The following is a 23,251-nucleotide window of genomic DNA, read 5'->3' as shown; positions in this document are numbered from 1 at the left end:
ATTTGTTTTGTGCTTATGCTTGTGCAAACTGTATTTGCTTAATAATTTTTTAAATCCAATTCAGTTGCTTATAAAGGAGTTGCCTATAAAAAAGTCGTGCAGGCCGTGCAGATGTGGTTATTTATTGTGAGTTAACCCTTATTGACATTGTGGTTTTACTAAGGACGCTGAGAAAAGTAGTCCCGGGAGTGAAGTTACTTAAATGATGAATCAGGCGCAATAAGAACACAGCTGAATCTCTATTGTCATTTCAGCATTTTTATAAACTAAACGGTACAACAGACATTGATATGTGATGTAACAATTAATTTTCTTATAATTTTCAGCGACACTTTTTTGTTTTGGATAGATAGAAAGAAAAAACATTCCAAATGTTACCGACTATTAATTTTCTAAAGCAATATGCTTACTCCTTCATAAGTACCATGAGCGCAGAAGAGACTTGAGGACGGGGCTGGTACATATCCTTCAAAACCCATTCGAATGCATTGCATCTGCCGAGGAAAACTCTGACAGGCAGAGGGTTTTGAAAAACGGACTGTTTATCGCCTGATGCCAGAGCCGCTATCGCTGCTACCTGATTAAGGCCAAAATAAGGGAAGAGCTCTTGGGAACGAGGTTGCAAACGGCCTAAGAAAATTGATTCAAAACCTTAAAATTTCTTCTAAAGAACCTGACACACACATATTCGCACCCATGTCCTTCAATTTGTTTCCTCACTTTAGTGATATTGCTGCGGCTCTTATTGCGGGTTCTTTTAACTCTCTTGTGGATGCCAACGATTTTACTGGGTAAATAAAACATGATATTGATTGACATTCCAATATGAACAAATAAATATAAATATACAATTAAAGGCTACAATAAAACTTTTCTGGCTTATGTTCCTTAATATTTTTGAAAGACTTTATAACAAGACATCACGCCATTCATGGAAGAATGGCTGTAAGCACCCTCTTGTGAAAAATCTTATTTCCACGACAAATTAGAGATATAAAAACAGAAAAAGTTTACATAAATAATATATAGACGTAATTATAACTTACATAGTATAAATAGTAGTAATAATTATAATATAATAATATGTACGAGAACTTTTTTTATTCGGACACAAGATAGACACAAGATGCGTGATAAAAAATTTGCGATGTACTGCCTTGTGTAAAAACATGTAAGTAGTTAAAATTAAAAGTTAGTTGTTTTAAAAAATGCTAAGTTACCCGTAAAAATGCTCAGTTATCGGTAAAAATGCTCAGTTATCCGTAAAAATGCTAAATTACCGGCAACGATGTATGGTTCCACTCGTTGGCCCAAATATTTTCAGAGCTTTGCAAACTTTGTAAGAGTTCATCACTATCCACATTACCAAAGCCCGCAGGTAAATCAACAAACTCATCAACACTTGGCCAATCGTCCAAAAGTTGACCAAAATCATTTGTCCCAATGCTATCCTGCTGCATTTTAACAGCCGGAAAATGTCGTTGCTGACTTTGTTGCATAGCATATGCCGGATTGGCTGTCGGATTTATAGGGACCACTGCAGCATTAGAACTGTTTATAGGATTGTGTGGATTAATATTCGGCATTATATCAGATCGAGGATTGTGGATACTTCTTAACAAATCAATTGGAAAGTTTTCACTCGGCATCTGCATGCTTTGTCGTTGCATTGCATTATCGTCGTTAAAGAATGACGATAAGTTCCGTTTTGCTTTAAAAGTATTATTTCTCGGACTCGGTAAATTCGAAACGTTACATAGCTGAGGTGTTAGCGGCTGGTAAAGTTCGTTACAATTATTTTGAGGAACTGGAACCGAGTGACATCTCTGCATATTGATTGGTTGATTTACAGGTGTCATGCGACTGTTTAGAAATATGTTATGTATTTCATTGTTTATAGGCGAAACAAGACCAGGATTGAGGATGTTATGTGGAGAGGACTGAGGCGATGCAACAGGCCAGTTGTCAAACCTACAAAAGAAAAATATTTTTTTATTGAAACAAAAAACAACAACAACGGCAAAAAAACAACAACACCAAAAAACAACCAGGTCAACAAACTTATCAAATAAACGACTCACCTGTTAGTTGTCATGTTAACAGCAGTAGCTGGAGACGGGGGTGGCATGTTAATATTATATGACTGCTGCATGTGTCTTGGTGACATCATGGGCGATTGTTTTGAGTAGGGTGATGCTGTTGTATTTGTCTTCTTTGTTGAACGTGGACGACCAACCTTTTTTGGAGTTTTATAACTAACAGGGGAAGAAATCTGGCGTTGTGGTGAAGGCAATACAGAAAGCGGAAGTATTTCTGGAACCTTCTTAGAGCGGTTTAAGTTTACGGATATTTTTTCGTCATTGTTGAGTTGAAATTGGGATTTAGGTCCGTTTTGATTATTATTTGTTAGTAAAACATTCACATCGTTCATCAAGACATTCTGCTGCGAGGAGGTCACAATTTTTGTCGAATCGCTTGAATTGTCCTCCAAGAATACAGGTGCAGACACATCTATACTGTATTCTTCGAGTTTCATGTCACAATCCTGAATAAAATCGCACGGAAATGAACCATAATAAACATTAAACTTAAGTTTGAAAATACATGCCAAATACACAATTGTAAAATCGTAACAACAGGTCAAATAAAAACACTCTCTAATGGATGCTACAGATAAGTAACTCCAAAATAAGAAAAAAAACTTACTCGACTAGTGGAAGAATTTATTGTCTGACTTTTCACAGGTGTGGTTGGTACGACTTGTAGAGGACTTGCAGTGGTGGAGGGTGCACTTTTCACAGTTTTTGATGGAGTAGAAATGCTATGACTTGATTTTGGACGTCCTTCATCTTTCGCAGTAGATTTAATCAAGCCATCCGATGCGAACCTGTAAATATAGCAAATAAATTAAACTTATAATATTCGAATGTTGACAAAACGGGTTGACATTCCGCTTAAACGGTACACAGGCATGGCTGGCCAACATTGAGCATACTGCAAGTATATTTTGAGGTTGAAATAGGATTTTATACTTTATAGCTACAATTTACCTTTTGTTAATTTTATCAATACTCTCCTGACTGGCTGACATTAGGGTCAATGCTGCTATTGACTTTGTTGACACATAACTTCCACTGACTAAAAATTTTGCTAGGTCAATTAGCGTATCAAAAAGTCTTCCCAGGAGTTTGTTTGCCCATTCACAAACTAGCACACATGCAGCTGAAAACGCCTGTTCACCACGGTCTTTCTTTTCTCCTTCAACTTCACTATTAACCTAAAACGGCAACTGTATCGGCAAACGGCAATCAAAACAAAAAATAAAAAAAATAAAAAAATTATACAGGCTCTACCTCTCCTAATTCTTTTATACCAGATGGCATGTTATCCGAAGCAGCTTTGGAAACTTTTCGAAGACCATTATAACAGTACCTGTTAAAAAAATTAACCATATTTTTACATCACTGATAAAGTCTTTTAATTTCAACCGCTGACAATGCCTAATTTGCAGTTTGCTGCTAAAAGTCAAAATTGCCCTTTATATACAATTAGAATCTTTGGAAGATATAAAATACTGTTTAAGGGGAAAAGCCTTTTTTGTGTAATAAGGCTTTATGACAGAAATTGTTGTTTTCGTGGTAAACTCTCAATGTACTTGCGGCAGTATTAATCATTTGTGAATTGTGTGATTTTTTTATAAAATTTGCAAATATTTTTCACAAAAGTTCCCACTCAAAATTACAATAGGCACGCATCATAAAAGTATATTCTTAACATAAATTTTTGACTAGATTGTACTACAATGTACATACTATTCGTTTTTTTTATCTAAATTTTTTTTGTTAAAAACATTGTTCTTACTGCATATGAATCAAGAAAAATTTGACTTTTTGAAAAATTTATATGATACTTATTTGAAAACATTAGGTAACTCATGAAAACATCAAAAGACTATTTTGCCACTGAAAAAATATTTTAAAAATAATGCTGTAACAAGACATGTGTCTATGCTAAAGATTCAAAATAGATAATAAGATATCTAGAATGTAGCACATACTTAGAATTTCCTCTTGTACCCAATCTTCTAGCTTTAACATTTGGAAAAATGCACTTTACAATTTTTCCAAAATCAGGCGCACTAAGAAATCTTTTTGATCCATTTTTTTCACAATAAGCTCTAAATAATAAACATTTTAAACTTTTCAACTTAAGGCTGTTTTCCACTTAAAGAAGATTTTCTGCAAAATGAAACAGACAGGAGCAGAAAAGTAGAATCAAGTTGAAATTTTCTTTGCATTGTGTGCGAAAACGACAGGCAAAAAATTTGATTTTTTTTTTGTTAGAATTACGTAAATTGTGTTTACTTTCTGTATTGAAGGTGTGCAATAATATGAAGTAAAAATTGCCATCCAAAAACTCTTCTGTTCTGTTTTTACCCGCAAAAAATCTTTTTGAAGTGGAAAATAGTTTTACTCATTTCCTTGCAATGGATCAGAAATCTAAAATCTGAAAATATACCTGTACTGCTCATAAACCTCATGCTTTGGAAGATTGACAGTATTATCACATTCTTCCAAATGGCTTCGTATCCTAAAGGTAATTTTGTAAGTTTACACTTTGAATTTGAAGCTACAATACATAACAAACAAACAAGAAAAAAAAACACTTTACCATTGGAAAGCAATTGTTTGTTCCTGCTTTGTGTTGGAAAGTGAGATTGATTGTCTAAGAATTAAACATGTTTATTAAACACATTGATTATAAATTGTGTTGAGGACTTTTGATAAGAATTTTTTTCGTAGATTTTGTCAGCATGTTTATAAAAAATGAGAAAATTTGAGAACATATTCATATTCTCAAAGAAATGGAGAAGATTTGAGGCGTGGAAGAAGAGGTTTTAAGGCGTGGAAACCCTACCATTCAATCCTTGCTAGCATTTATATGATACATTATATAGAAATGATTACCTAGTGCTACCAGAGAATAAAACAGGGAAAAGTGACTAAATTAAATTTTGACGTTCTCTTTTGGTAAGTAGATAATTAGGCTATTTCCTATTTACACTAGTTTTATGCAACTGAAACTTGTTAAAGTTCACTTGTCAATGTCTTCTAGAATGAATCTCAATATGCATCAACATAAAAGGAAATCCATGTAAAGATATCTTGCAAGATTAGATTTAATCATTCTTCTCCCCCTGTCTGCCATTCACTAAGCTACATAAACTTTCATTAAAATGCATATATTTTACACTCATGTAATATTTAAATATTTTTGTAAGGCTTTTTAAGTTTTTTAACTACCCCGTAATTTGTCAATAATTTCCTCTATTACCAGAGAAAACAGAATTTATAACCAATCAAAAATAAAAATAATTTGAGAAAAACAAACACATTAGTACAAATGCCTAAAAATATTAACATTTAATGAGTAATTTAATTTCCCCACAGGTAGTAAAAACGCTACAATATAGCATTTTCTACAATGACTTAATATAGCGTCAAAATAAGAGTAATTGGTTTTCCAATCTTTTATAATCTTTTAATGGTTAAATGCATCGTGCATTGTGGTAAAATAGCTTTTGAAAATCTAGTACCTGATTGTGCCCCTAAGCAACCCTTGGGGTACACAGATAATTTTAACTTTCAAAGCCCTGCTATCCACATGTATTAATTACATGATCTGTGTAATCTACTAGGAAAAATCAAAAGAGCTATATGCATGTGCACACTGACTTTGTCTGTGATGGCAGGTGGCAGCTAATTATGTGACATTATTTGCTATTCTCTTTACTTGAGTGTTATTAACAATATTAATATTCTCAGCTTAATGCCCTATTTCCATGCTAGCATGATCAAAACAACAGCCTATGAATTTCGCTTCAGCACTTGCCGAAGTAATTGCCAAGGTATTAGTAATTATAAGGCTTTTCGCTTCGGCAAAAACATCAGGATTAACTCAGTTGACTTTGTTGATGTTTGATACGCGTTATGGGCTTGGCATCATATTTGTTTTTTATTTTATATAAAAAATGCCAAAGAAAATGCAGAAGCTTTTCAGTGCGACTATTGTCCTCAACATTTTTTCTGCCTAAGTGATTTTGAAAAATTTTGATGTTACTTTGGCAATTATTTGCAGAAGCAAATATATCTTAAATTCGAAGAATAAAAAACCACATAGCAGACTAAATGTGGTGCTAAATATAACATTTATGGTAGCATTTACAAAATGGAAATTTAGGAGCACACTTAAACTTACTCTTGTTCTCTTGTTGGTAATTTCAAGTACAGCAACAACTTTTCATTATCAGACAACCTTTGGACAGAATCCTAAAATGTTAAAAAAACTGAATTTTAAAATATGGATGGCAAATAGAAAGCAAAAAGGCAATTTTAATAACTTTTTACTGTGATCCTATATACGATTACAAAAATTTGCAGTCACTGAAATAAAGTACAACAGATTACAAGTAGTTATAATACTGGAAATACATGGTTAAAGTGGCAACACACTAAAAAAATAATAACAATGAAGAAAAAAGTATTTAGAAATGTTTTTTTATAAAGTATATATATATATGCAAGAATCGACTTTGCAATGGAAAACAAGTATGTACAAATTAACAATAAAATAATACTTACTAATATTTCTTGAATTTTTTCTTTTTGTGCTCCACTAAAAAAGACAACACAACATATATAATTCAGGCATTTTTCAAAGTTGGCAATACTCCACAGAAGCTAAGAAACAAAACTTGCGTTTATATGCTCAGCAGCGTTTAGAATGCACTTGTAATATAATCCATGTTAGGTTCAACAAAGTGCTGAAATATTGTAAAAAAGAGCTATGCTAACATCAGTAACAATTAGCACAGCTTAAGTGTTTTGATTTAAACAAATAACTTAAGAAATTAAATCCAAAGTCAACTCTAAACATTGACAAGTTCAAATTGTGTAAATCTATTTAAGAAACAGCTGTGGTAATTTGCTGTCATCTGCCAACATTAGGCTATATATTTGGTTTTATGAGATAAAAGTAGCGCCAAAGTACAATTAATGCAGTTTGAAAGTGCATTTCATCAGCAATATAACATAAATGGACTCTTGATCACTAACTTCAAGATAGCAAATTCTGAAATTTTTTTATATAAATTAAAAGTATTTTGGTGTGGCGGTCCTGATTAAATTTTCGCAATTTTTGTATTATAATAAAATTGATACAAAAGCTTTGGTTCAAAAACTGAATGTCCTTCACAACATCTGAAATTGCTTTGTCCAGAGCAAATTAAAATTTGTCCCAATGACCATTCTTTATTGACTAATGCAAGATCTTCGTAGGGTTAACATTATTTAAAGCTGCCTGAAACATATTTATCTTTAAATTGCATATGTGCAAAAGTGGAAGCACAATTAGAGAATGACCCTTATAAAAATAAAGTGCATGATAATAGAAAAGGTGATGCTTAAGGGGATAATTATTATATTAATTTAAGTTAATTCAAATAATTTAGTAGTGATAATAATATAATAGTATTTTGTTATTTTGTTATTACAATGAAATGTTGACCTTGTTTTTTTATAAAAATTGTACCTAGCTAGCTATAAATTCTACAGCTATGGGTGAAGTCAAAGCTATCTAGCTATTGCTCATGTTTTTGAGTCACATTTTTATGTACTAGTTAAATAATTACAGTGTGGTAAAACAAATCAACTTCATTGTAAAGGCTTACATTATAATTATTTTCAAGCGTTATCAAACAAAAGAGCACATTTTCAAAGATAAAAGCAACATGTTTTTTTCTTTAACTTTAAATACAAAAACCATTTAAACAATTAAGTATTATAGCACCTGTGTTTTATTTAATGCGCTGATTTCGTAAATAAGAAGGAAAATTGGAAAATTCATGATAGTTATTCTACTATTGTGGTTGGCATATTCCGAAAATAAAAACAGGAATCAAGCGCCAAACAATGAGTTAGCTACCTTAAGTGAAACTCAAGATTTTTCTCCACGATTGAGGAATTGGAGGTTTCACGTTGTCCGGTTACGTGCTTCCTCTCCCGAATATCAGATAAAATTCCGCTATCATTGCTGCTTGAAGCATTTGAACTCATACAGGATTCGTTGCTTGAACAAGAAAGTTTTCTAATGTCTTCTTCTGTTTGATCAAAAACACTGTCACAAGTTGAAGCACATGGACTAATAATTTCTTCCTTTATTGTCAGTGTCGCTTGCATCATTGGTTTTGCTCAATCTTTTTTACGATTACCAGTTTTTGTTTCACCTATGCTCACTTTGAACAACTACAAAGTTTCTTCGGTATGGAAGCACGATATTTTGTTTCAAAAGACGAGTGTAGCGCATGCGTTTCAAAATGAGGCCATCTGATTGGTTCGAAAACTGTAAACACAGAACCGTAGCGAATGTTGATTGGTGGATAATCACACCTTACCGATAATAATAGCGGGAAATTTAATTTTCATTTTTCCATGTGCTTTTTTGTAAACAAACATGGCGGAAACAGTAGCGTGTAAAAACTTTATTACGTGTGTGAAAAGTGGCAAAGCGTTGAAAGCAAGTTTTTTTATTCTTTTTAAAAAAATGTCCAGTTTTAAAACCCCTTAAAATCTAAGTGTTTTAGGAATCACAAATATAAAACCAGCGAGCTAATCATTAAGACTCAAGATTGTTCTTGAAAAAATAGTTTATCTCAAAGAATAAAAAGTTTTAGTCGCAGACTATTTCGTTTAATTGCAACTTATAATTGCTTAACAACCTCGTTCTAGAGCATCTTGCAAGAATTTTAGCTGGGCCCAGTGGTAACGGTTCTAGGCAAAATACCTTGGGGAAGAGGATAAATTGCTTTCAATTTTTGCTGAAAAAACAATACACCCGTAGTCCTAAATCCTTTTGAATCGTATGTATCATGTCAGAGCAACTTAGAAGACTGTTTATATATAAAAAAAATATAATCTAAGCAGTGACCTATTTAAAGAAAAAGAATGAGCAAATTTTTCGACATTAGTTTTGTTCACTAACTCAACTCAACAAGAGCAAACTCATCACCAACCTCGTCCTCAGGGTCTTGTGGCCCCAAAGCCGTTATTACGGAGTGGTCATTCGTCAACAAGGAAAAACATATTGAAGAAGAACTACTTTGTTCATCACTAACATACTGCCAAGCAATGAGTGGGATTCGATCCACGGTCCCAAGAACTGGGAGCCGCAGACGAACCCACTACACTACGTGCGGCAATATGTTAGTGATGAACTCAGATAGTTTATCCGGATGGTGTGTATACATATAGGTGAATACTTATCATAGCACATCCGTATTTCATTCTCAATGATAAATATTCACCTATATAAGGAAAAACATACTGGGAACGAGTTTGACTCATCACCACAAATGCATTCTGGAGAGATAAAGCAACAAACATATGAAACAAATAGTTCGTCTTATATCGAATTGACCCAGAATGCGTATTACATCCGCCCGCTATGATCGAGCAAGGGGTAAAGCAATCTCAATCCCTGGATAAGTTGATTTTTAAGATTTCGGATCGTATCCGAATTCTTATTGAAACCGGCCGATTTTCCTCCTTTTTCTTTTTTTCTTCGTCCGGAAATTTGACCAAAACGACATCGATGCCGTTTTCGTTGCGGGGACAACTTCTTGTAATGACATATAATGCAACCAATCTTGTTCGAGTATTTTTTGTGACAGAAAAGGACCCAGGTAAATCAATGTTCACAATAATGATCTAAAAACATACTTCTTTCCTGCAACATGACGGAACAAATTCCAACATACGAGATCGACAGTTGTCAACACCATTTTGTGTACATACTGGTGTTCGTTTTCATATTATACTTCCGAACACTGATTTACCTGTACGCTGTCGTATCGTGGATGTCACTTGGAAAAATGAACTAAAAATGAACAGCCACTATGAACTCTCAGTATATGTTTAATCAATACTAAATGGATTAACAATCAACTAGTGAATGTTTTGCTTGTTTCAAATGTGTCAGCTAAAGCCTACATTGTCACCCCGATGGCAAATTTAACCCTCTTAGTATCTTTCCCTCTATATGCTGGATAATTGAAAAAAAAAGGTTTATCAAATCTATTTTATACCCTCAGCATGACATAATGTTCTGAAGTTCTCATTACATGTATATATGTCTAAATACATAATGAAAATGTAATTTAGACAGGATCCTCGCGCACTTATTGGCACTTTTCAAGAACATTTTTGACTTTAACTTTAAAATGTACAGAAGGTTCGATGGAAGTGGACGAACGCAAGCTACGAATCCGAAATCTTTAAGCCTGCAAGGGCTTTTTATTGCATATTTCGTTAGACCTATCAAAAAGCACAGCGCCGATGATAGACAAAAACCCCTGGGAGCGAAGTGGAGGGGTAAAGCATTTTCGGAGAACGCACACACAGAAGAGCCGTACTCTTGTTTATGAGCACCATTTTATAAACAACTTGAAAAACAACTTTAGAAACAAAAACAAGTACAATTTTAAAGTCGGCGATTTATTTTCACCTCAACATGTAGTATATTACGTAAAGAATTCTACTTTTTACAAATTTAACATTCCTAAAACGAAAAATAGAAAACACTTTGAGAGGTTAACCTCTCTAAGTATGAATTCGCGTATAACATAGTTGTATACCCAGGAGAATGAGACTAGACCATATGCTACACGTTTTTCTATTACAAGAAAGATTTTTACAAGAAACATTGCTAATTCGCGAAATACTGAAGAAAAAAGTAATTTTATAAACAGACAGCTGTAAAAAGCATACTTGGAGAATAAAGTAGAGATAGATTTTCAGATTCCATAGATTGTCAAGAAAAGATCCTTGTAAATTAGCTAACAAGGCTATTAAGGCTAAACCAATGAGTTTGTTTCTTATAAAAAAACGCGTAATACATGCTAATACATAAAAATAAAACTTATTCCTAATAAAAGCTTGAAAGAGGAAAAATATAAAGAAATTTTAATCCAAGTTGATTGATTCTTTAAAATTTTATTTTTCGTATCTGTAGCTATTGAACCTTTTTAACCACCATTATAAATTAATGAACAAGACCACAACACTCAAACCAAAAATTCCGAAGTGAAACCTTTTAGCCTAAGACAACAATGCAATTAGTATAGGCTCCGGAAGATAACATGAGCCACAATCCACACTAATAAAGAGCTGATATGTTATATTAAAAAAATATGCTTATATAAACATCAATAAATAAGATACTAAAAACAAAAAAATAATTTTTCATTTAACTCTGGTGTAGCCTTTAAGAGAGCACAAAGAATGAACGTTAAAGTCGCTGAACGTTTCAAGGGGGAAGCGTCAACTCTCTTTGGCAAACCTTTGTGCTACTTTAAGTAAAAAAATTTTACGCAAAAGTTTTTCTAAAACTTTTATAACACATACATATAGAAATATACATTTTTAATCGAATAATAAGATAACGCAATAATTTAAATCCAATTCAATTATATACAACTAAACCAACAACGATTTCGGTACCAAGCAAGAACTCGACGTTAAGTAAGCTTCAACATAAACAGAAGAAACCTGCACATAACCAGTAATAATTTCATTTGTCTCGGGTTGCTACAAAAAGTCTTGGAATCGAAGTTGGCAACAAAATAATTCAAGATCTACTATACATACAATAATAAAGATTTAGATATAAAATGCAATGAACTGATAAATAATTTCTAAATTTATGATATCCTACCACCACTCAATGAAGAACGTAGCAGAAAATTTTATTTCAACAAATCTTAAACATTTAATTATCTGCGAGGAAAAGACTAAGTTACTCATCACACCAAAAATGCGAAATAAAAGATTTAGCTAACTAAAACGCGCCAAACTTTGTGTTAAAAGCAAAAATGTAAAATCAATTTATAACGCCAGGACAGTGTAAAACACTAAAATACGCCTAAAATAATATAAAGAATTGACCACCAATGCTGGTCAGTTTTTGTAAGAACGGCAAAAAAGAAGAAACATAAAAGCAATAAAAACCAACGTCAACTCGCGGAATTGTCGAGAAAAATCTTTTTAAATCACGAGACATCGAGACTTATTCACGATCAAAACACGACAACTTTGTCAATTTTCATCGTCACATTTACGATGTCTATGAAGTAACGGCGTATATTTTGGATCGGTCGGACTTTCTGTTACTGTTAATAAAGGACGATCTGGTGTCTGTTGTGGAAATATAATTCGAATATCGGTGTGCAGATATATGTGTGAATGTTTTGATGCTACGAAACTTAAAAAAGAAAACAAGTTAAATAAAAATATTAAAACATATTTTTAAGAAGGAAAGAAAAGTAGTGATGGTACCTTAGATGAACTAAATAATGTGTAAATTGAACATCAGCCTAAAGAGATACATAAAATAATATTGGGTGAATATTCACAACACTTTTACGATTATTATTAAGATTTGTCTTGCAAAAAATAACCCAACAATACTAAAGATTCTTGTCAACTCAACAATAGAAACTCACCGTCGTCAACTCAACAATACTAAAGATTCCTGTCAACTCAACAATAGAAACTCACCGTCGTCAACTCATCAATATATACTCACCGTCGTTAACTTAACAATAGAAACTCACCGTCGTCAACTCAACAATATATACTCACCGTCGTCAACTTAACAATAGAAACTCACCGTCGTCAACTCAACAATAGAAACACACCATCGTCAACTCAACAATACTAAAGATTCCTGTCAACTCAACAATATATACTCACCGTAGTCAACTTAACAATAGAAACTCACCTTCGTCAATTCAACAACAGAAACTCACCGTCGTCAACTCAACAATATATACTCACCGTCGTCAACTCAACAATAGAAACTCACCATCGTCTTAGGGTCCTCCCGAACAGATATCATTCTCTGTCGCAAAAATGTTTTTGATCTGGCTGGCATGTCTTCAAAATTATAAAGGACAACGAATACTTTCACAACCATTCCGTTCGGATTGAAAATTGTCTGTAAAAAAATTTGAAAAGGTAACCCCAATAAACATGTTCCCGGGGTTTTTTATTTACCTAGGGTTGATCAAAAAGGATAAAAAACAGAGCACTGTCCAAAACTAAGGACTTATTAAATAAAACGAATTTTAAATTAAATCATAAGGAATGCAACAAGACTTGACACTCTTACTTACCAACTTCATACATTTAATGTTCAAAAAGCTGTATAAGGTCACAACGAATAAGGCAACATACAGTTTCCGTTAAAGCATATAAAAATTGTCGTTTGGTTAACCAAGGTAAGAAATACAGTGTGTAGTAAAGTCTAGAACGGGATTACATTTTGAAATCGTACAAAAGATTTATTTAAACTACATTCTTACTAGTTGTATTGTTCCTTTTTTTGGCACGTGATATTTCTTCTTCTTTAATTTTCGTAGACTTATATGACCCTGGATAGCAAAAACAAATGTAGATTCAAACAAAAACTAGTTCAAACCCTAGTCGGAATTAAAAATTCTTGCACACAATAATTCACAATGATCTCAGTCTCAAACAAGCATACAATGTCCATAAGGCGTGAGTATACAAAAAGGTGTGATATTTTAAAATGCTAATAATTCACCAAAACTTTATTTTGATATATTAATGCATATATTTTTAGAAAGTTTATATGATTACCTATATAATGGTATAAAAATTATTAAGAAAAAATAAAATTTGAAGGTTTAATAGACACGAAAAAAATGACCCTTCTCCAAATGCGATCTCTTTTACAAAACTACTAATTTCTCAAGTTTGCTGTTTGCTTTTTTGTGATCGCAAGACATTGATCTAAAACGCTGAGATTATCTTTAACTGCTAACTCGCAAAATATTGAGAAAATTGAAAAGTAAATTGGTAGATGAAAAAAAAGATAATCTTAGTGCCATGTGATGTAAAATAAAGTTAGTTCCTGTAAACAATCTAAATCAGATAGATTACTTACTAAATATGGAGAAGGGGCGTTGTCGTCAGATAAATGAAAATAATGGACTTTTACAGGAATGATTACATGCTTTCCACAAAAGCTTCCACTGGCACTTAGCTCTGCTCTGAAACCCTACAAAAGAAAACAATTAAAAAATACAGTGTAAGATGATGGTGAATTTAACTTATAAAAGGTGTGTTAGGTAAAATACCTCTAACGTTCCGTTTACTGGAATTCTCCCTTTTAACACGGATTCCTAAATGAAAATAGAACAATAATCAATATATCTAAAAAAAATATGTAAGCCTATGTAATAACGATTCTTAAGAAGGATGGGTTGATAGGTCATAAAATAAAAAAAGAAACCTGAATACCTCAAAATTACCCAGCAAGCCAGTTGTTGGTGGAGCACTTTTGCTTAATCCAGAACAAGTGGGTTTTAAATCATCATAGGAGCCACTTCTTGATAAGCTGTTTTCAAAACTTGCCTCGCTGATTTTTCTTGGTCTTTTTATAGGTGCCTGCAGATAAAAAAAAATACGGAAAATGTGATTCTAATTTTATTGTACTACCTACTACTTCTTTAGTGAAAAAAAATATGTTTATATATATCTGTAATTAAATAATCTCTTACCGGACTAGATGACATGGGCAATCCAGTTTTTGCATTAAATATTGGCACGGTTCCTGAAACCATTGCTAATCGTCTAGCAGCTACTGGTTTCGATTCCAAGGATGGTTTTGTATCAGCCTAAAAAGTTTTGACGCTTGGTTACCATAGTTACAGGGATTTTTAATGGACAAAAAACAATGCTGCACACAATAACATACTTGTTTTTTAAAAATAAAACTTGGAGAAGCAGATTTACATCTTAAACGTGGACATGCTTTAAGATTATTATCAACCATATCATTTTTAACATTTCTTGGTGGAGTTGTATCCTCTATTGAAAATTGCTGTAGGACATTTTTACACGTATTAGAATCACTCGCGCCATCTTCATCTTCATCGTCAGAAAAATCATCAATCGCATCAGGTTTATTAAGAATAAAATTCTGCAACAAGTCTTCCAAGCCATTATTTATATCTTTGACATCTTGATTTTTTGTTTGTTGTTTTTCTAGAAGAGCAGATAAACTTTCTGCTTTTTCGTCTTGATTTGAAATTAACTTAGAAGGAGCAGTTTTGCCAGGATTAACAAAGTCTTCATATTTTTTATCAAGTTTTATAATTTTCTCTCCAACGTAGGAGGTTGTCTGGCAATTTGAAGAACGCAGATGGTTAGAAAAATACTTATCAATCTCATCATCTTTCCTCTTACTAAATCTTCCACCGCATAAAACTGTTGGATTTTGATTCATATTTGACTCCTTTTCTGATGATGAACTAACCAAGTTACTTCTGATGATTTTTTTTGAAGTTTTAAATTTTAAATTCCACTGATTATTTAAATGTTGACTTTCACTAAGGGTTAATAAATTCTTTTCCTGATTTAAGATGAATGATAGATCCATTATTTCCATCCTTGGTAATGAATATACAGTTATTTGCATTGATTGAGATTTAGAAATTTCAGTCCATGGAAAATAATGCAGATTTGATTTTGTAAGAAACTCTTCATTGGAATCATGTGAAATTCTGAAAACAAACACCAAAATTATATTGCACCTTAGCCTTACTTCATCAGACAATTCTTCACAAAAAACTCTTTTAAAACTTAGGGACTGGCAACAAAAGAGGTTTGTCCAGCTTTTTTGTATGCTAAGGTAGTTGAGGTAAGTTTTTAAAAAATATTCATTCTGTGACAAAAATCTGTTCTTTGTTAAAAAAATATTAGTGAATACAAGCTCCAGAAAAACAACAAGTAATTGCATCCGTTGATGGTTTATTAAAAAATGATTGTGTATTTCAGTGTTAAAGAGTGAAAATGTTTGGCGTTCAGCTTCTGTAGAGTTTCATAAACACAAAATGGTATAGAGTGCACGTGAAAGTAATTGATAAGAAAAAAATCTGCTAAGGGAGTGGTGGACGAATGTGAACAGACAAATTCTGCCAAACGGGATAAACCTCTTGTCTCTGGCTCCTTATTTCTCATTTCTTTTCCATCAGAAAATTTCCTGAGTTTGTGGTCGACTGCACATACCAGTATTGAAATCCTGCAGGACATGCTGTTGGCTTATGGGAATTTTAAGAAGTAAGAAAACACATTACCTATAGTATATTTGTGAAGGAAATCTTCCACAACTAGAATTCCACCATGCACTCAATTGTGAGAAATGAAGGTAGGATCTCACCGCTTGTAGTACCATGTTTACATTTACATAGGTGCTCGATTCCCTAAAACATAAACATAAGCCATGATAAGGTAACTTATTTGAGTGTAAAAATGTAAAGTGATGCGTGTATGTGCTTGGGATACCCTTCCCCATTATAATTCAACAGGAGAATAGAATTGTAAATAACTTGGAAAGATTGTGGTATATTTAATTAGACTGGATATATTTAGACTGGATAGCTCTGCCAATGGAGCACTTGTCTGTAAAACACAAGGTTTCTGATTTAAAATTACTTTCTGCTCCAACTTAGTGCAGGAGTAGCACAGATCAGGTACACTAATAGGAAGACAATATCCATGGTATAGAGCAATATGAAACAGAGATAGACTCCCTTGCAGTTCAGTGGTTACTTACAACAAGACCTATCTACTTACTTAATTATTTACTGTGGTATATAATGAAATTTAAAAACTGTCATTATCACTTTTCATATAATGTTATGGGTTATAGTGATGTTAGAGAAAATTATCAGGGATTAAGAACATTTTATTTAACATTCTAATCTTCTGTTTTGTTAAAATATATATATATAAAAAATATCCACACATTTTGAGCCCTACAATATAGCATGCCATTTTGTAAGATTTTAAGTAGGCATGTGGTGGACCTCGTAATTAAATAAATATGTGTGTGAGCTTTAAATTACTTAACTCCTGCAAACTAGACAGGGGATATTTTGACATGTGAAACAAACAACGGAGGATTTCAAACAAACAAATAAGGATCATGAAAATAATTACCTGAAAGAATATTCAATAAGTTCAATAAATATATAAATAATACAAATAATAATATTCAATAAATTATTGTCAAAGATTTTTTTATCATTTAAGTACTTCAGTTATTAAGCTTAAAAAATGCTGCATTTCTTTGAAATTCATAATTACTACTCTGAGAATACTGATCTACGAAAAGCTCAAAAGTATCACATGACACTTCTCATGGAACCTCATAATGTAAAAGGCATAAAGCTAGAATACCTATTAAAATAATAAAAACCACTGCAGACAGAACCTGTATTCCCATATTTTTTTACAGTAAAAATAACTTGTGAAGTCACAAGTAAAAACAAACTGAGTAAACAGGACTCACAAAAAGGATTTAATTAAAGTCAACAATGGGGGTTACATACAAAAAAAAGATTTGTGTGTGTGATGAATCACACACCTAAATACATGTGTGGGCATGTGCACAAGATTCTAGTGCATGCCTTTAAAGAAATGGGAAGTTCTAATTTCTTTACTGCCTCGGATTCCCTTTAAATCTGCCAGGGTCTTTTAAGATTATTTCCCTGATATTACACTACATTTGGACTTTATTTACTTTTAGTAAGTCTGCTGAGTCAAATCATAAGTCCAGCAACTTTTATTTTATTTTTTTCCTTAAAAGAATCAGGTAGTTAAGTTTACTTAACTTTAGTTAATTGCTAAACGACATGGACTGGCGTTAGTACGGTAGCGCGTAGCTGTGGTTGCCATCTTAGTTTCACAGGCCTGGGCTCCAATCTTCACTTTGTTCGTTCGGCTCTTTTAGTCACGGTCTCGCTCCACGATTCCTCTTTCGCTCGTGCTAGCCAACAGTAGTTGTGGTTTTACCGCCCACCCATCCCGTCAGGGCATTTTTACTGTTTAGTTCATTAGGTTTTATTCAATGTGAATATTTTTAGGACATTTATACACGGGAGATGTATATATTTTGTATACGTTGTATGTATATTTACTTTGCGTTCATGTGGTCTGAAAGACAGGGTCGAGGGGGTGTGTTGTGTATTTTAAACTCATGCTGGTATTCTTAAGTAATATTTTGCTACTCATGAACTATCAATCTTAAGCTGTCCTTGTTGGCAGTTTGTTAGAACCTGTCTTTGTTGACAGTTTGTTTAGAACCTGTCTTTGTTGACAGTTTGTTTTACTTATATTGATTGACAGTTTGTTTATGTGATCCTTGTTGACCACACTACATTTACGAGAAACTGTCTTAGACAGTTTGTTGTGGTCTTTGTTGACCTCTGTTACAATTAGATACAGTACACACATATCCTCCGAGACCCCTCATATCCGCCAAACTTGCAGTTTTTATTGTTGTTTTTCCCTGCGCGTTGTCAGCAATTAAATCAGAGTTAAAGGAAAAAAAACGGAATATGCTATTTTAAAATTTCTAAAATAACTGTTAACATTTAATTTTTTTTGGCAATTCCGTAACTCTATAAAATTGGGAAATTTTGATTATAAATGGCATGAATTACCTTTTTTCCTTGATTGTTATTTTCCATTTTTCCAATAAAATCATATTAGGCTTCTTAGCTTTATCTATGTAAATTCTATTTTGTTTCTTTTGCATGTCATTGTCTTCTAACGGTTCAGGACTACCAAATACATCAATAACTATACTTTGTGTTGGAAGAAACGATAAGATCTTTGAACGCGTGTTTTCAACTAATAAACACAGCTAAATTTAAATTAAGATTGTATGAATATTATCAAATATATTGAAGATAAATTGGAATTAGAATAGATATACATAAAATGGTTACCTCCTCTTGAATATTTGTTTTAAAACAGCAACTCTTTTTTGAGTTGTTGGTTAATGGCCATGAGTGAATGCCAGTTCGTCTTCCACTGGCAGTAAGTTCTGGCACACGACCTTCAATTACCATCACACCAAGATCTTGGAAAAATTCTGATGGCGAAATTTCAACTTCGAAGACACTAGAGGAAGGACCTAAAAATATATTATTATATTTTAGTATTTTGCAATACAAAAAACAATATATATTACAGACAGGTAATAAAGTTTTACAAAAAATATAGGTGCCTCTTGAAGTGGAGTGCTAATGACAACATTATATACTAGTCAATGAAGCCTGTGGAAAAACCCACTGAAGCAGAATAAAATTGAAAAATAAGTGTCATATGAATTTTGATGACGTCAGCAACCCATCTGCAAAAAAAATTAGAACCTTGTTTTTACGTTGCCTTTATTGTGTAGACATTAAATCGCTGATCAAAAAATGTATGTAATCATGTGCTTTTGATGAATGATTAATGAGATTTACGGGTTTAAAAATTTTGGTGACGTCAGCAAAGTCCCTAATAAAAGTACAGAAAATTATTTTTTCGAAATTTGTATACCTGTTGCGTTCATGTTATAGATCTTGAAACGCTGGTTTAAAGGTTTTTTGATGACGTCATAAACCTGTTCATTCCGAAACGGATTTGGGGACGCAGGTTTGGAAAATTATCCAAATTGGTCCCAGGTGGTCCCTAGTTACCCAAGCGGTGAAAAAACATTGCTGTCACCACCTCGTTTCCAAGTTATTTGGCCTCAAAATTTTAGGTGCACTGTAATGGCTTCATTAATTTAATATAGGATATTGACGTTAAAGTAGTGTTTTTTTCGACGCATCATAACGTCAGAAAATTTAACATATTAGACTTTCAATATTCAGCAACATCAAAGGAAAATGAAGACATCCACTTTGCCTGTCACAGACAGACAGACAGACACACGTAGCGTATTATTATATAAATTATAGATTACAAGAAATTTCATAGAAATTTAAGGGATAGTGAGTAAAGGCCATAAGGCTATAAAAATTAAGGCTTAACACACTGGTTCTTATGAAAAAAATTCCTAAACAAGAAAGCCAGACAATATAATGGCCTCTAGACTGTTTAAGCCATTTTCATTCCTGAATTCACTCTTTTTTCCTATTTATAAAAAAACTCTCAAAAAACCATACTAGGATTTTTATTTTTCAAACCCTGTTCTCAAATAGACACTTCGAGCACTTATAGTAGATAGATGTCTAGCCTTCCGTGTCTAGCCTTACAAAATTGGAGGGATATACCCTGTCCATTATTTCCAGGAAAAGCCATGGCTTAGATGGGAAGTCCTAGAGTATTTAACGCTCATTTTCAGCTACGCAGACCCAATTAGAGTCTTTTATCTACCAAATAACCCCCTTTAATATCCAACAGCCCACAGTTTTCTATTTCCCCAATTTCTCTCACATGGCTTGAGTAACCCAAGGCTATTTTAGCATTCACTTGCCCACATTGAATTGAAGCCAAGGGGAATTCAACTTTGTCCTCCTGCACAAAGGGAGAGAGAGAGAGAGAGACCACTAAGCTACATCTAAGCTACAGCTACATCTACTAAGCTACATATTAAAGAGGGGTGTTTTATTTTTCCGGAAAGGGGTGGTTAATAAGGCTGAAATCAGCAAAAAAGATTTCACAACGGCAATATATTAACTTAGCATTATATAGAATTATAGAAGCAATTGTATTGCACTTGTGTGGGTAACAGGTGGAAATACAACTCTTGTGTAGGTAACTAAGTAACACCTGTGATCAAAATGGGGTTAATTACCTAAACCAACCTGTTTAAGAACCAAGGGGTTAATGATGTCATCAAAAGACCTTTAATTCCAATATCTTTTTAACTGTTTCTGGAAAGCACGCATTATTTCGAGAGGCATTTAAAGCTTTACATGAAAACAAATTTCAGAATTTTTTTTTTGTATATATATGTTGTTGGGTCATTGATAGCAGCATCAAAATATGTCTCTATAATTGTTTGTTTCCCTAATCAAGTGGATTTTTCTACAGGCTATTTAACTATCTATATATATAATAATAGGCCAGTTCCATGTGTCTGTAACAGGCAGGTGGATGTCTTCATTTTCCTTTGATGTAGCCGAAAACTTATGTCTCAAATGGTAAATTTCTGATGTTACTACGCCACGTCAATATTACTACTTTAAGGCCAAATAACTTGGAAACGGGGTGGTGACGTCAGTCATTTTTCACCGCCTAAATAACTACGGACCACCCGAGAGCTATTTCGGTAAGTTTCACAAACCTGGGTATCCGAATCCGTTTCAGAATGGATTGGTTGATGACGTCATCAAAAGACATTTAAACCTTAATATCTCTGCAACCTTTTGTCAAAGATACATGATCCTGTACATTTTCTTGATCATTGTTTCGCGATCTACACGATGAAGGCAGAAGGTAAATAAATTCCTAAAAAAACATTTTTTGTGTTTGGCGGATCTCTGCTGACGTCAGCAAAATATTTAAACCCGTAAATCTCATTAACCATTCATCAAAAGCACATGATTACATACATTTTTTTGATCAGTGATTTAATGTCTACACAATAAAGGCAACATCATCAAAATTCTTTTCATTTTTATCCTGCTTCAGTGGATTCTTCAACCGGCTTTATTGACCAGTATAAAATAATATACTAGGTCTGTGTGCTTGTGACTTGCAAAGTGGGTAGGATATTTATAATTTTCTTTTATATAATAAGTTCTATAAAACATTGCCTAGGAAACTGTTCTGTTGTTTATGAAACTTTAACGTTAGTTCATTAGTTTGACATCAACAAAAAATAGTAAAGCCATTGCATATATAACTTGTTATGTGGTTACATGGGTAACTAGAGAACAACTGGGACCAATTCCATGAAGCCCGGTCAACTACAATCATTAATTTAAATGTACATCTCTGAACAATGAGAATGGTGTAAGATTTTGGACATAATTGTGTTCTAATAGAAGTTCAGGACTTATTAGATGCTAAAATTTCGAGTTTATAAAAAATTAATCTTTCATAACTGGAACATACAGGGGTGAATTAAAAACAGTATTTTATAGCCTTATGAGTAATTTAACAGATAACTGATAATTAGCAACTGATAAATATAATCTATAAAAATAATGCTTTTATGTTTGTCAAAATAAGTTATTAAATCACATTGTTTTTAAGACACAGAAAATGTATTTCAGCAAAATATATAAAGTAGGCACAAAACCAGACCCAAACTCTTTAAAAATGATATAATAGTTTCTATATAATTAAATAAATATTGCATAGTTTTAAGTTTTTTAAAGAAAAGGTATAAATAAATAAATTTAACTGCATCGAAAAGATTTATCATATCTTCTATTTTTTATTAGCTGGATTTGTCAAACAAGTAGGGTGCATCTCTTCTCTGTTTGTAGGGGTGTCAAAAAAAACTTGCCACACCAATATTTTATTATCAATTTTCATTCATTTCAGTTGCTAAAATACATTTAACATGGCCATAAAGTTGACAACATACATAATTCAAATATATATGCATTTTTATATAAGAAAGTTTGCTTGTTTTAGAAATTCTGCTTCATAAAGTACATTGAAAATCCACAATAAATTGCTTTTCTGGCCCAGTCCAGTACGAAATTAGACTGAGTTACATTCTAATAAACCAATTTTTTATACAAAAAAAGCATATAAAACATATGCATGCATTTAAATCTCAATTTTTCTCAAATTGACAGTAAACCATTTGCAAAATATCTTTAGATGTTGCGTGGCTAGTTCCTTAGCTAACCAGCTATATAGCTAGCAAGTTACTGAACTTTACAAGGAATGTTCCTCATTCATTACAAGGTTTACACTTTAGTAAACTTTGTGACTCTGTGGCTAGCTAGTTTTTGGAGTATCTAGCTAATAGCAAAATGATTATATAGCTAATATATTTACCTTCGGTTGGTCTCATTGCTACCTTGTGATCTCTTTTCTTAAAATGATATTTTTGGTCGTATATTTTTTATTATATTTGTAAGTTTTTAGCATATCATGTATGTCTTCCTCAGTCGCCATGTTAAATAATTTTTTTGTTTTGAAAGCAACCTGAACACATAACAAAAGTTTTCCCTGAATTATGTTTTTATTCGTGGTTGGCTCGTTTCTCTTTGATTACGTTTCCATGCGCCAATCATGTTCGAGATCTAAATATAGATATAAGGGAAACCCCTTGATTCAAACAAAGTTAACTTGATTTTTGCCTGACTGCTTTTTGCTCGAGTTGTGTACGACATTTCCAAGCTACAACTTCCTGTTTTTAGACTATA

At 32.8% G+C, this 23,251-nt stretch overlaps 2 protein-coding genes across 2 annotated transcripts; both read right to left on the bottom strand.

Annotated features, from left to right (window-relative positions):
- Window positions 1-808: 808 nt before the first annotated feature.
- Window positions 809-8,321, bottom strand: LOC130657167 (uncharacterized). Its single transcript, XM_057460132.1, has 11 exons — window positions 7,984-8,321; window positions 6,642-6,675; window positions 6,259-6,329; window positions 4,672-4,725; window positions 4,519-4,590; window positions 4,058-4,177; window positions 3,354-3,432; window positions 3,051-3,277; window positions 2,707-2,887; window positions 2,082-2,545; window positions 809-1,971 (listed from the first exon to the last, which is right to left on the bottom strand). Exons 1-11 carry the CDS (start codon window positions 8,238-8,240, stop codon window positions 1,272-1,274), a joined length of 2,259 nt encoding a protein of 752 aa, XP_057316115.1. The 5' UTR covers window positions 8,241-8,321; the 3' UTR covers window positions 809-1,271.
- A 2,213-nt stretch (window positions 8,322-10,534) lies between these two features.
- LOC130656544 (atos homolog protein A-like) lies at window positions 10,535-23,180 on the bottom strand. Its single transcript, XM_057459424.1, has 13 exons — window positions 22,881-23,180; window positions 18,875-19,062; window positions 18,587-18,789; window positions 16,217-16,342; window positions 14,836-15,643; window positions 14,639-14,755; window positions 14,379-14,525; window positions 14,216-14,260; window positions 14,023-14,136; window positions 13,418-13,486; window positions 12,919-13,050; window positions 12,390-12,427; window positions 10,535-12,315 (listed from the first exon to the last, which is right to left on the bottom strand). Exons 1-13 carry the CDS (start codon window positions 22,894-22,896, stop codon window positions 12,150-12,152), a joined length of 2,169 nt encoding a protein of 722 aa, XP_057315407.1. The 5' UTR covers window positions 22,897-23,180; the 3' UTR covers window positions 10,535-12,149.
- Between the last annotated feature and the right edge of the window lie 71 nt (window positions 23,181-23,251).

This window comes from Hydractinia symbiolongicarpus, chromosome 9 (assembly GCF_029227915.1).
Source record: "Hydractinia symbiolongicarpus strain clone_291-10 chromosome 9, HSymV2.1, whole genome shotgun sequence".
NCBI classification, from domain to species: domain Eukaryota; kingdom Metazoa; phylum Cnidaria; class Hydrozoa; order Anthoathecata; family Hydractiniidae; genus Hydractinia; species Hydractinia symbiolongicarpus.
The sequence above is the reverse complement of the archived record's forward strand: the minus strand, read 5'-3'. Positions and strand labels throughout refer to the sequence as shown.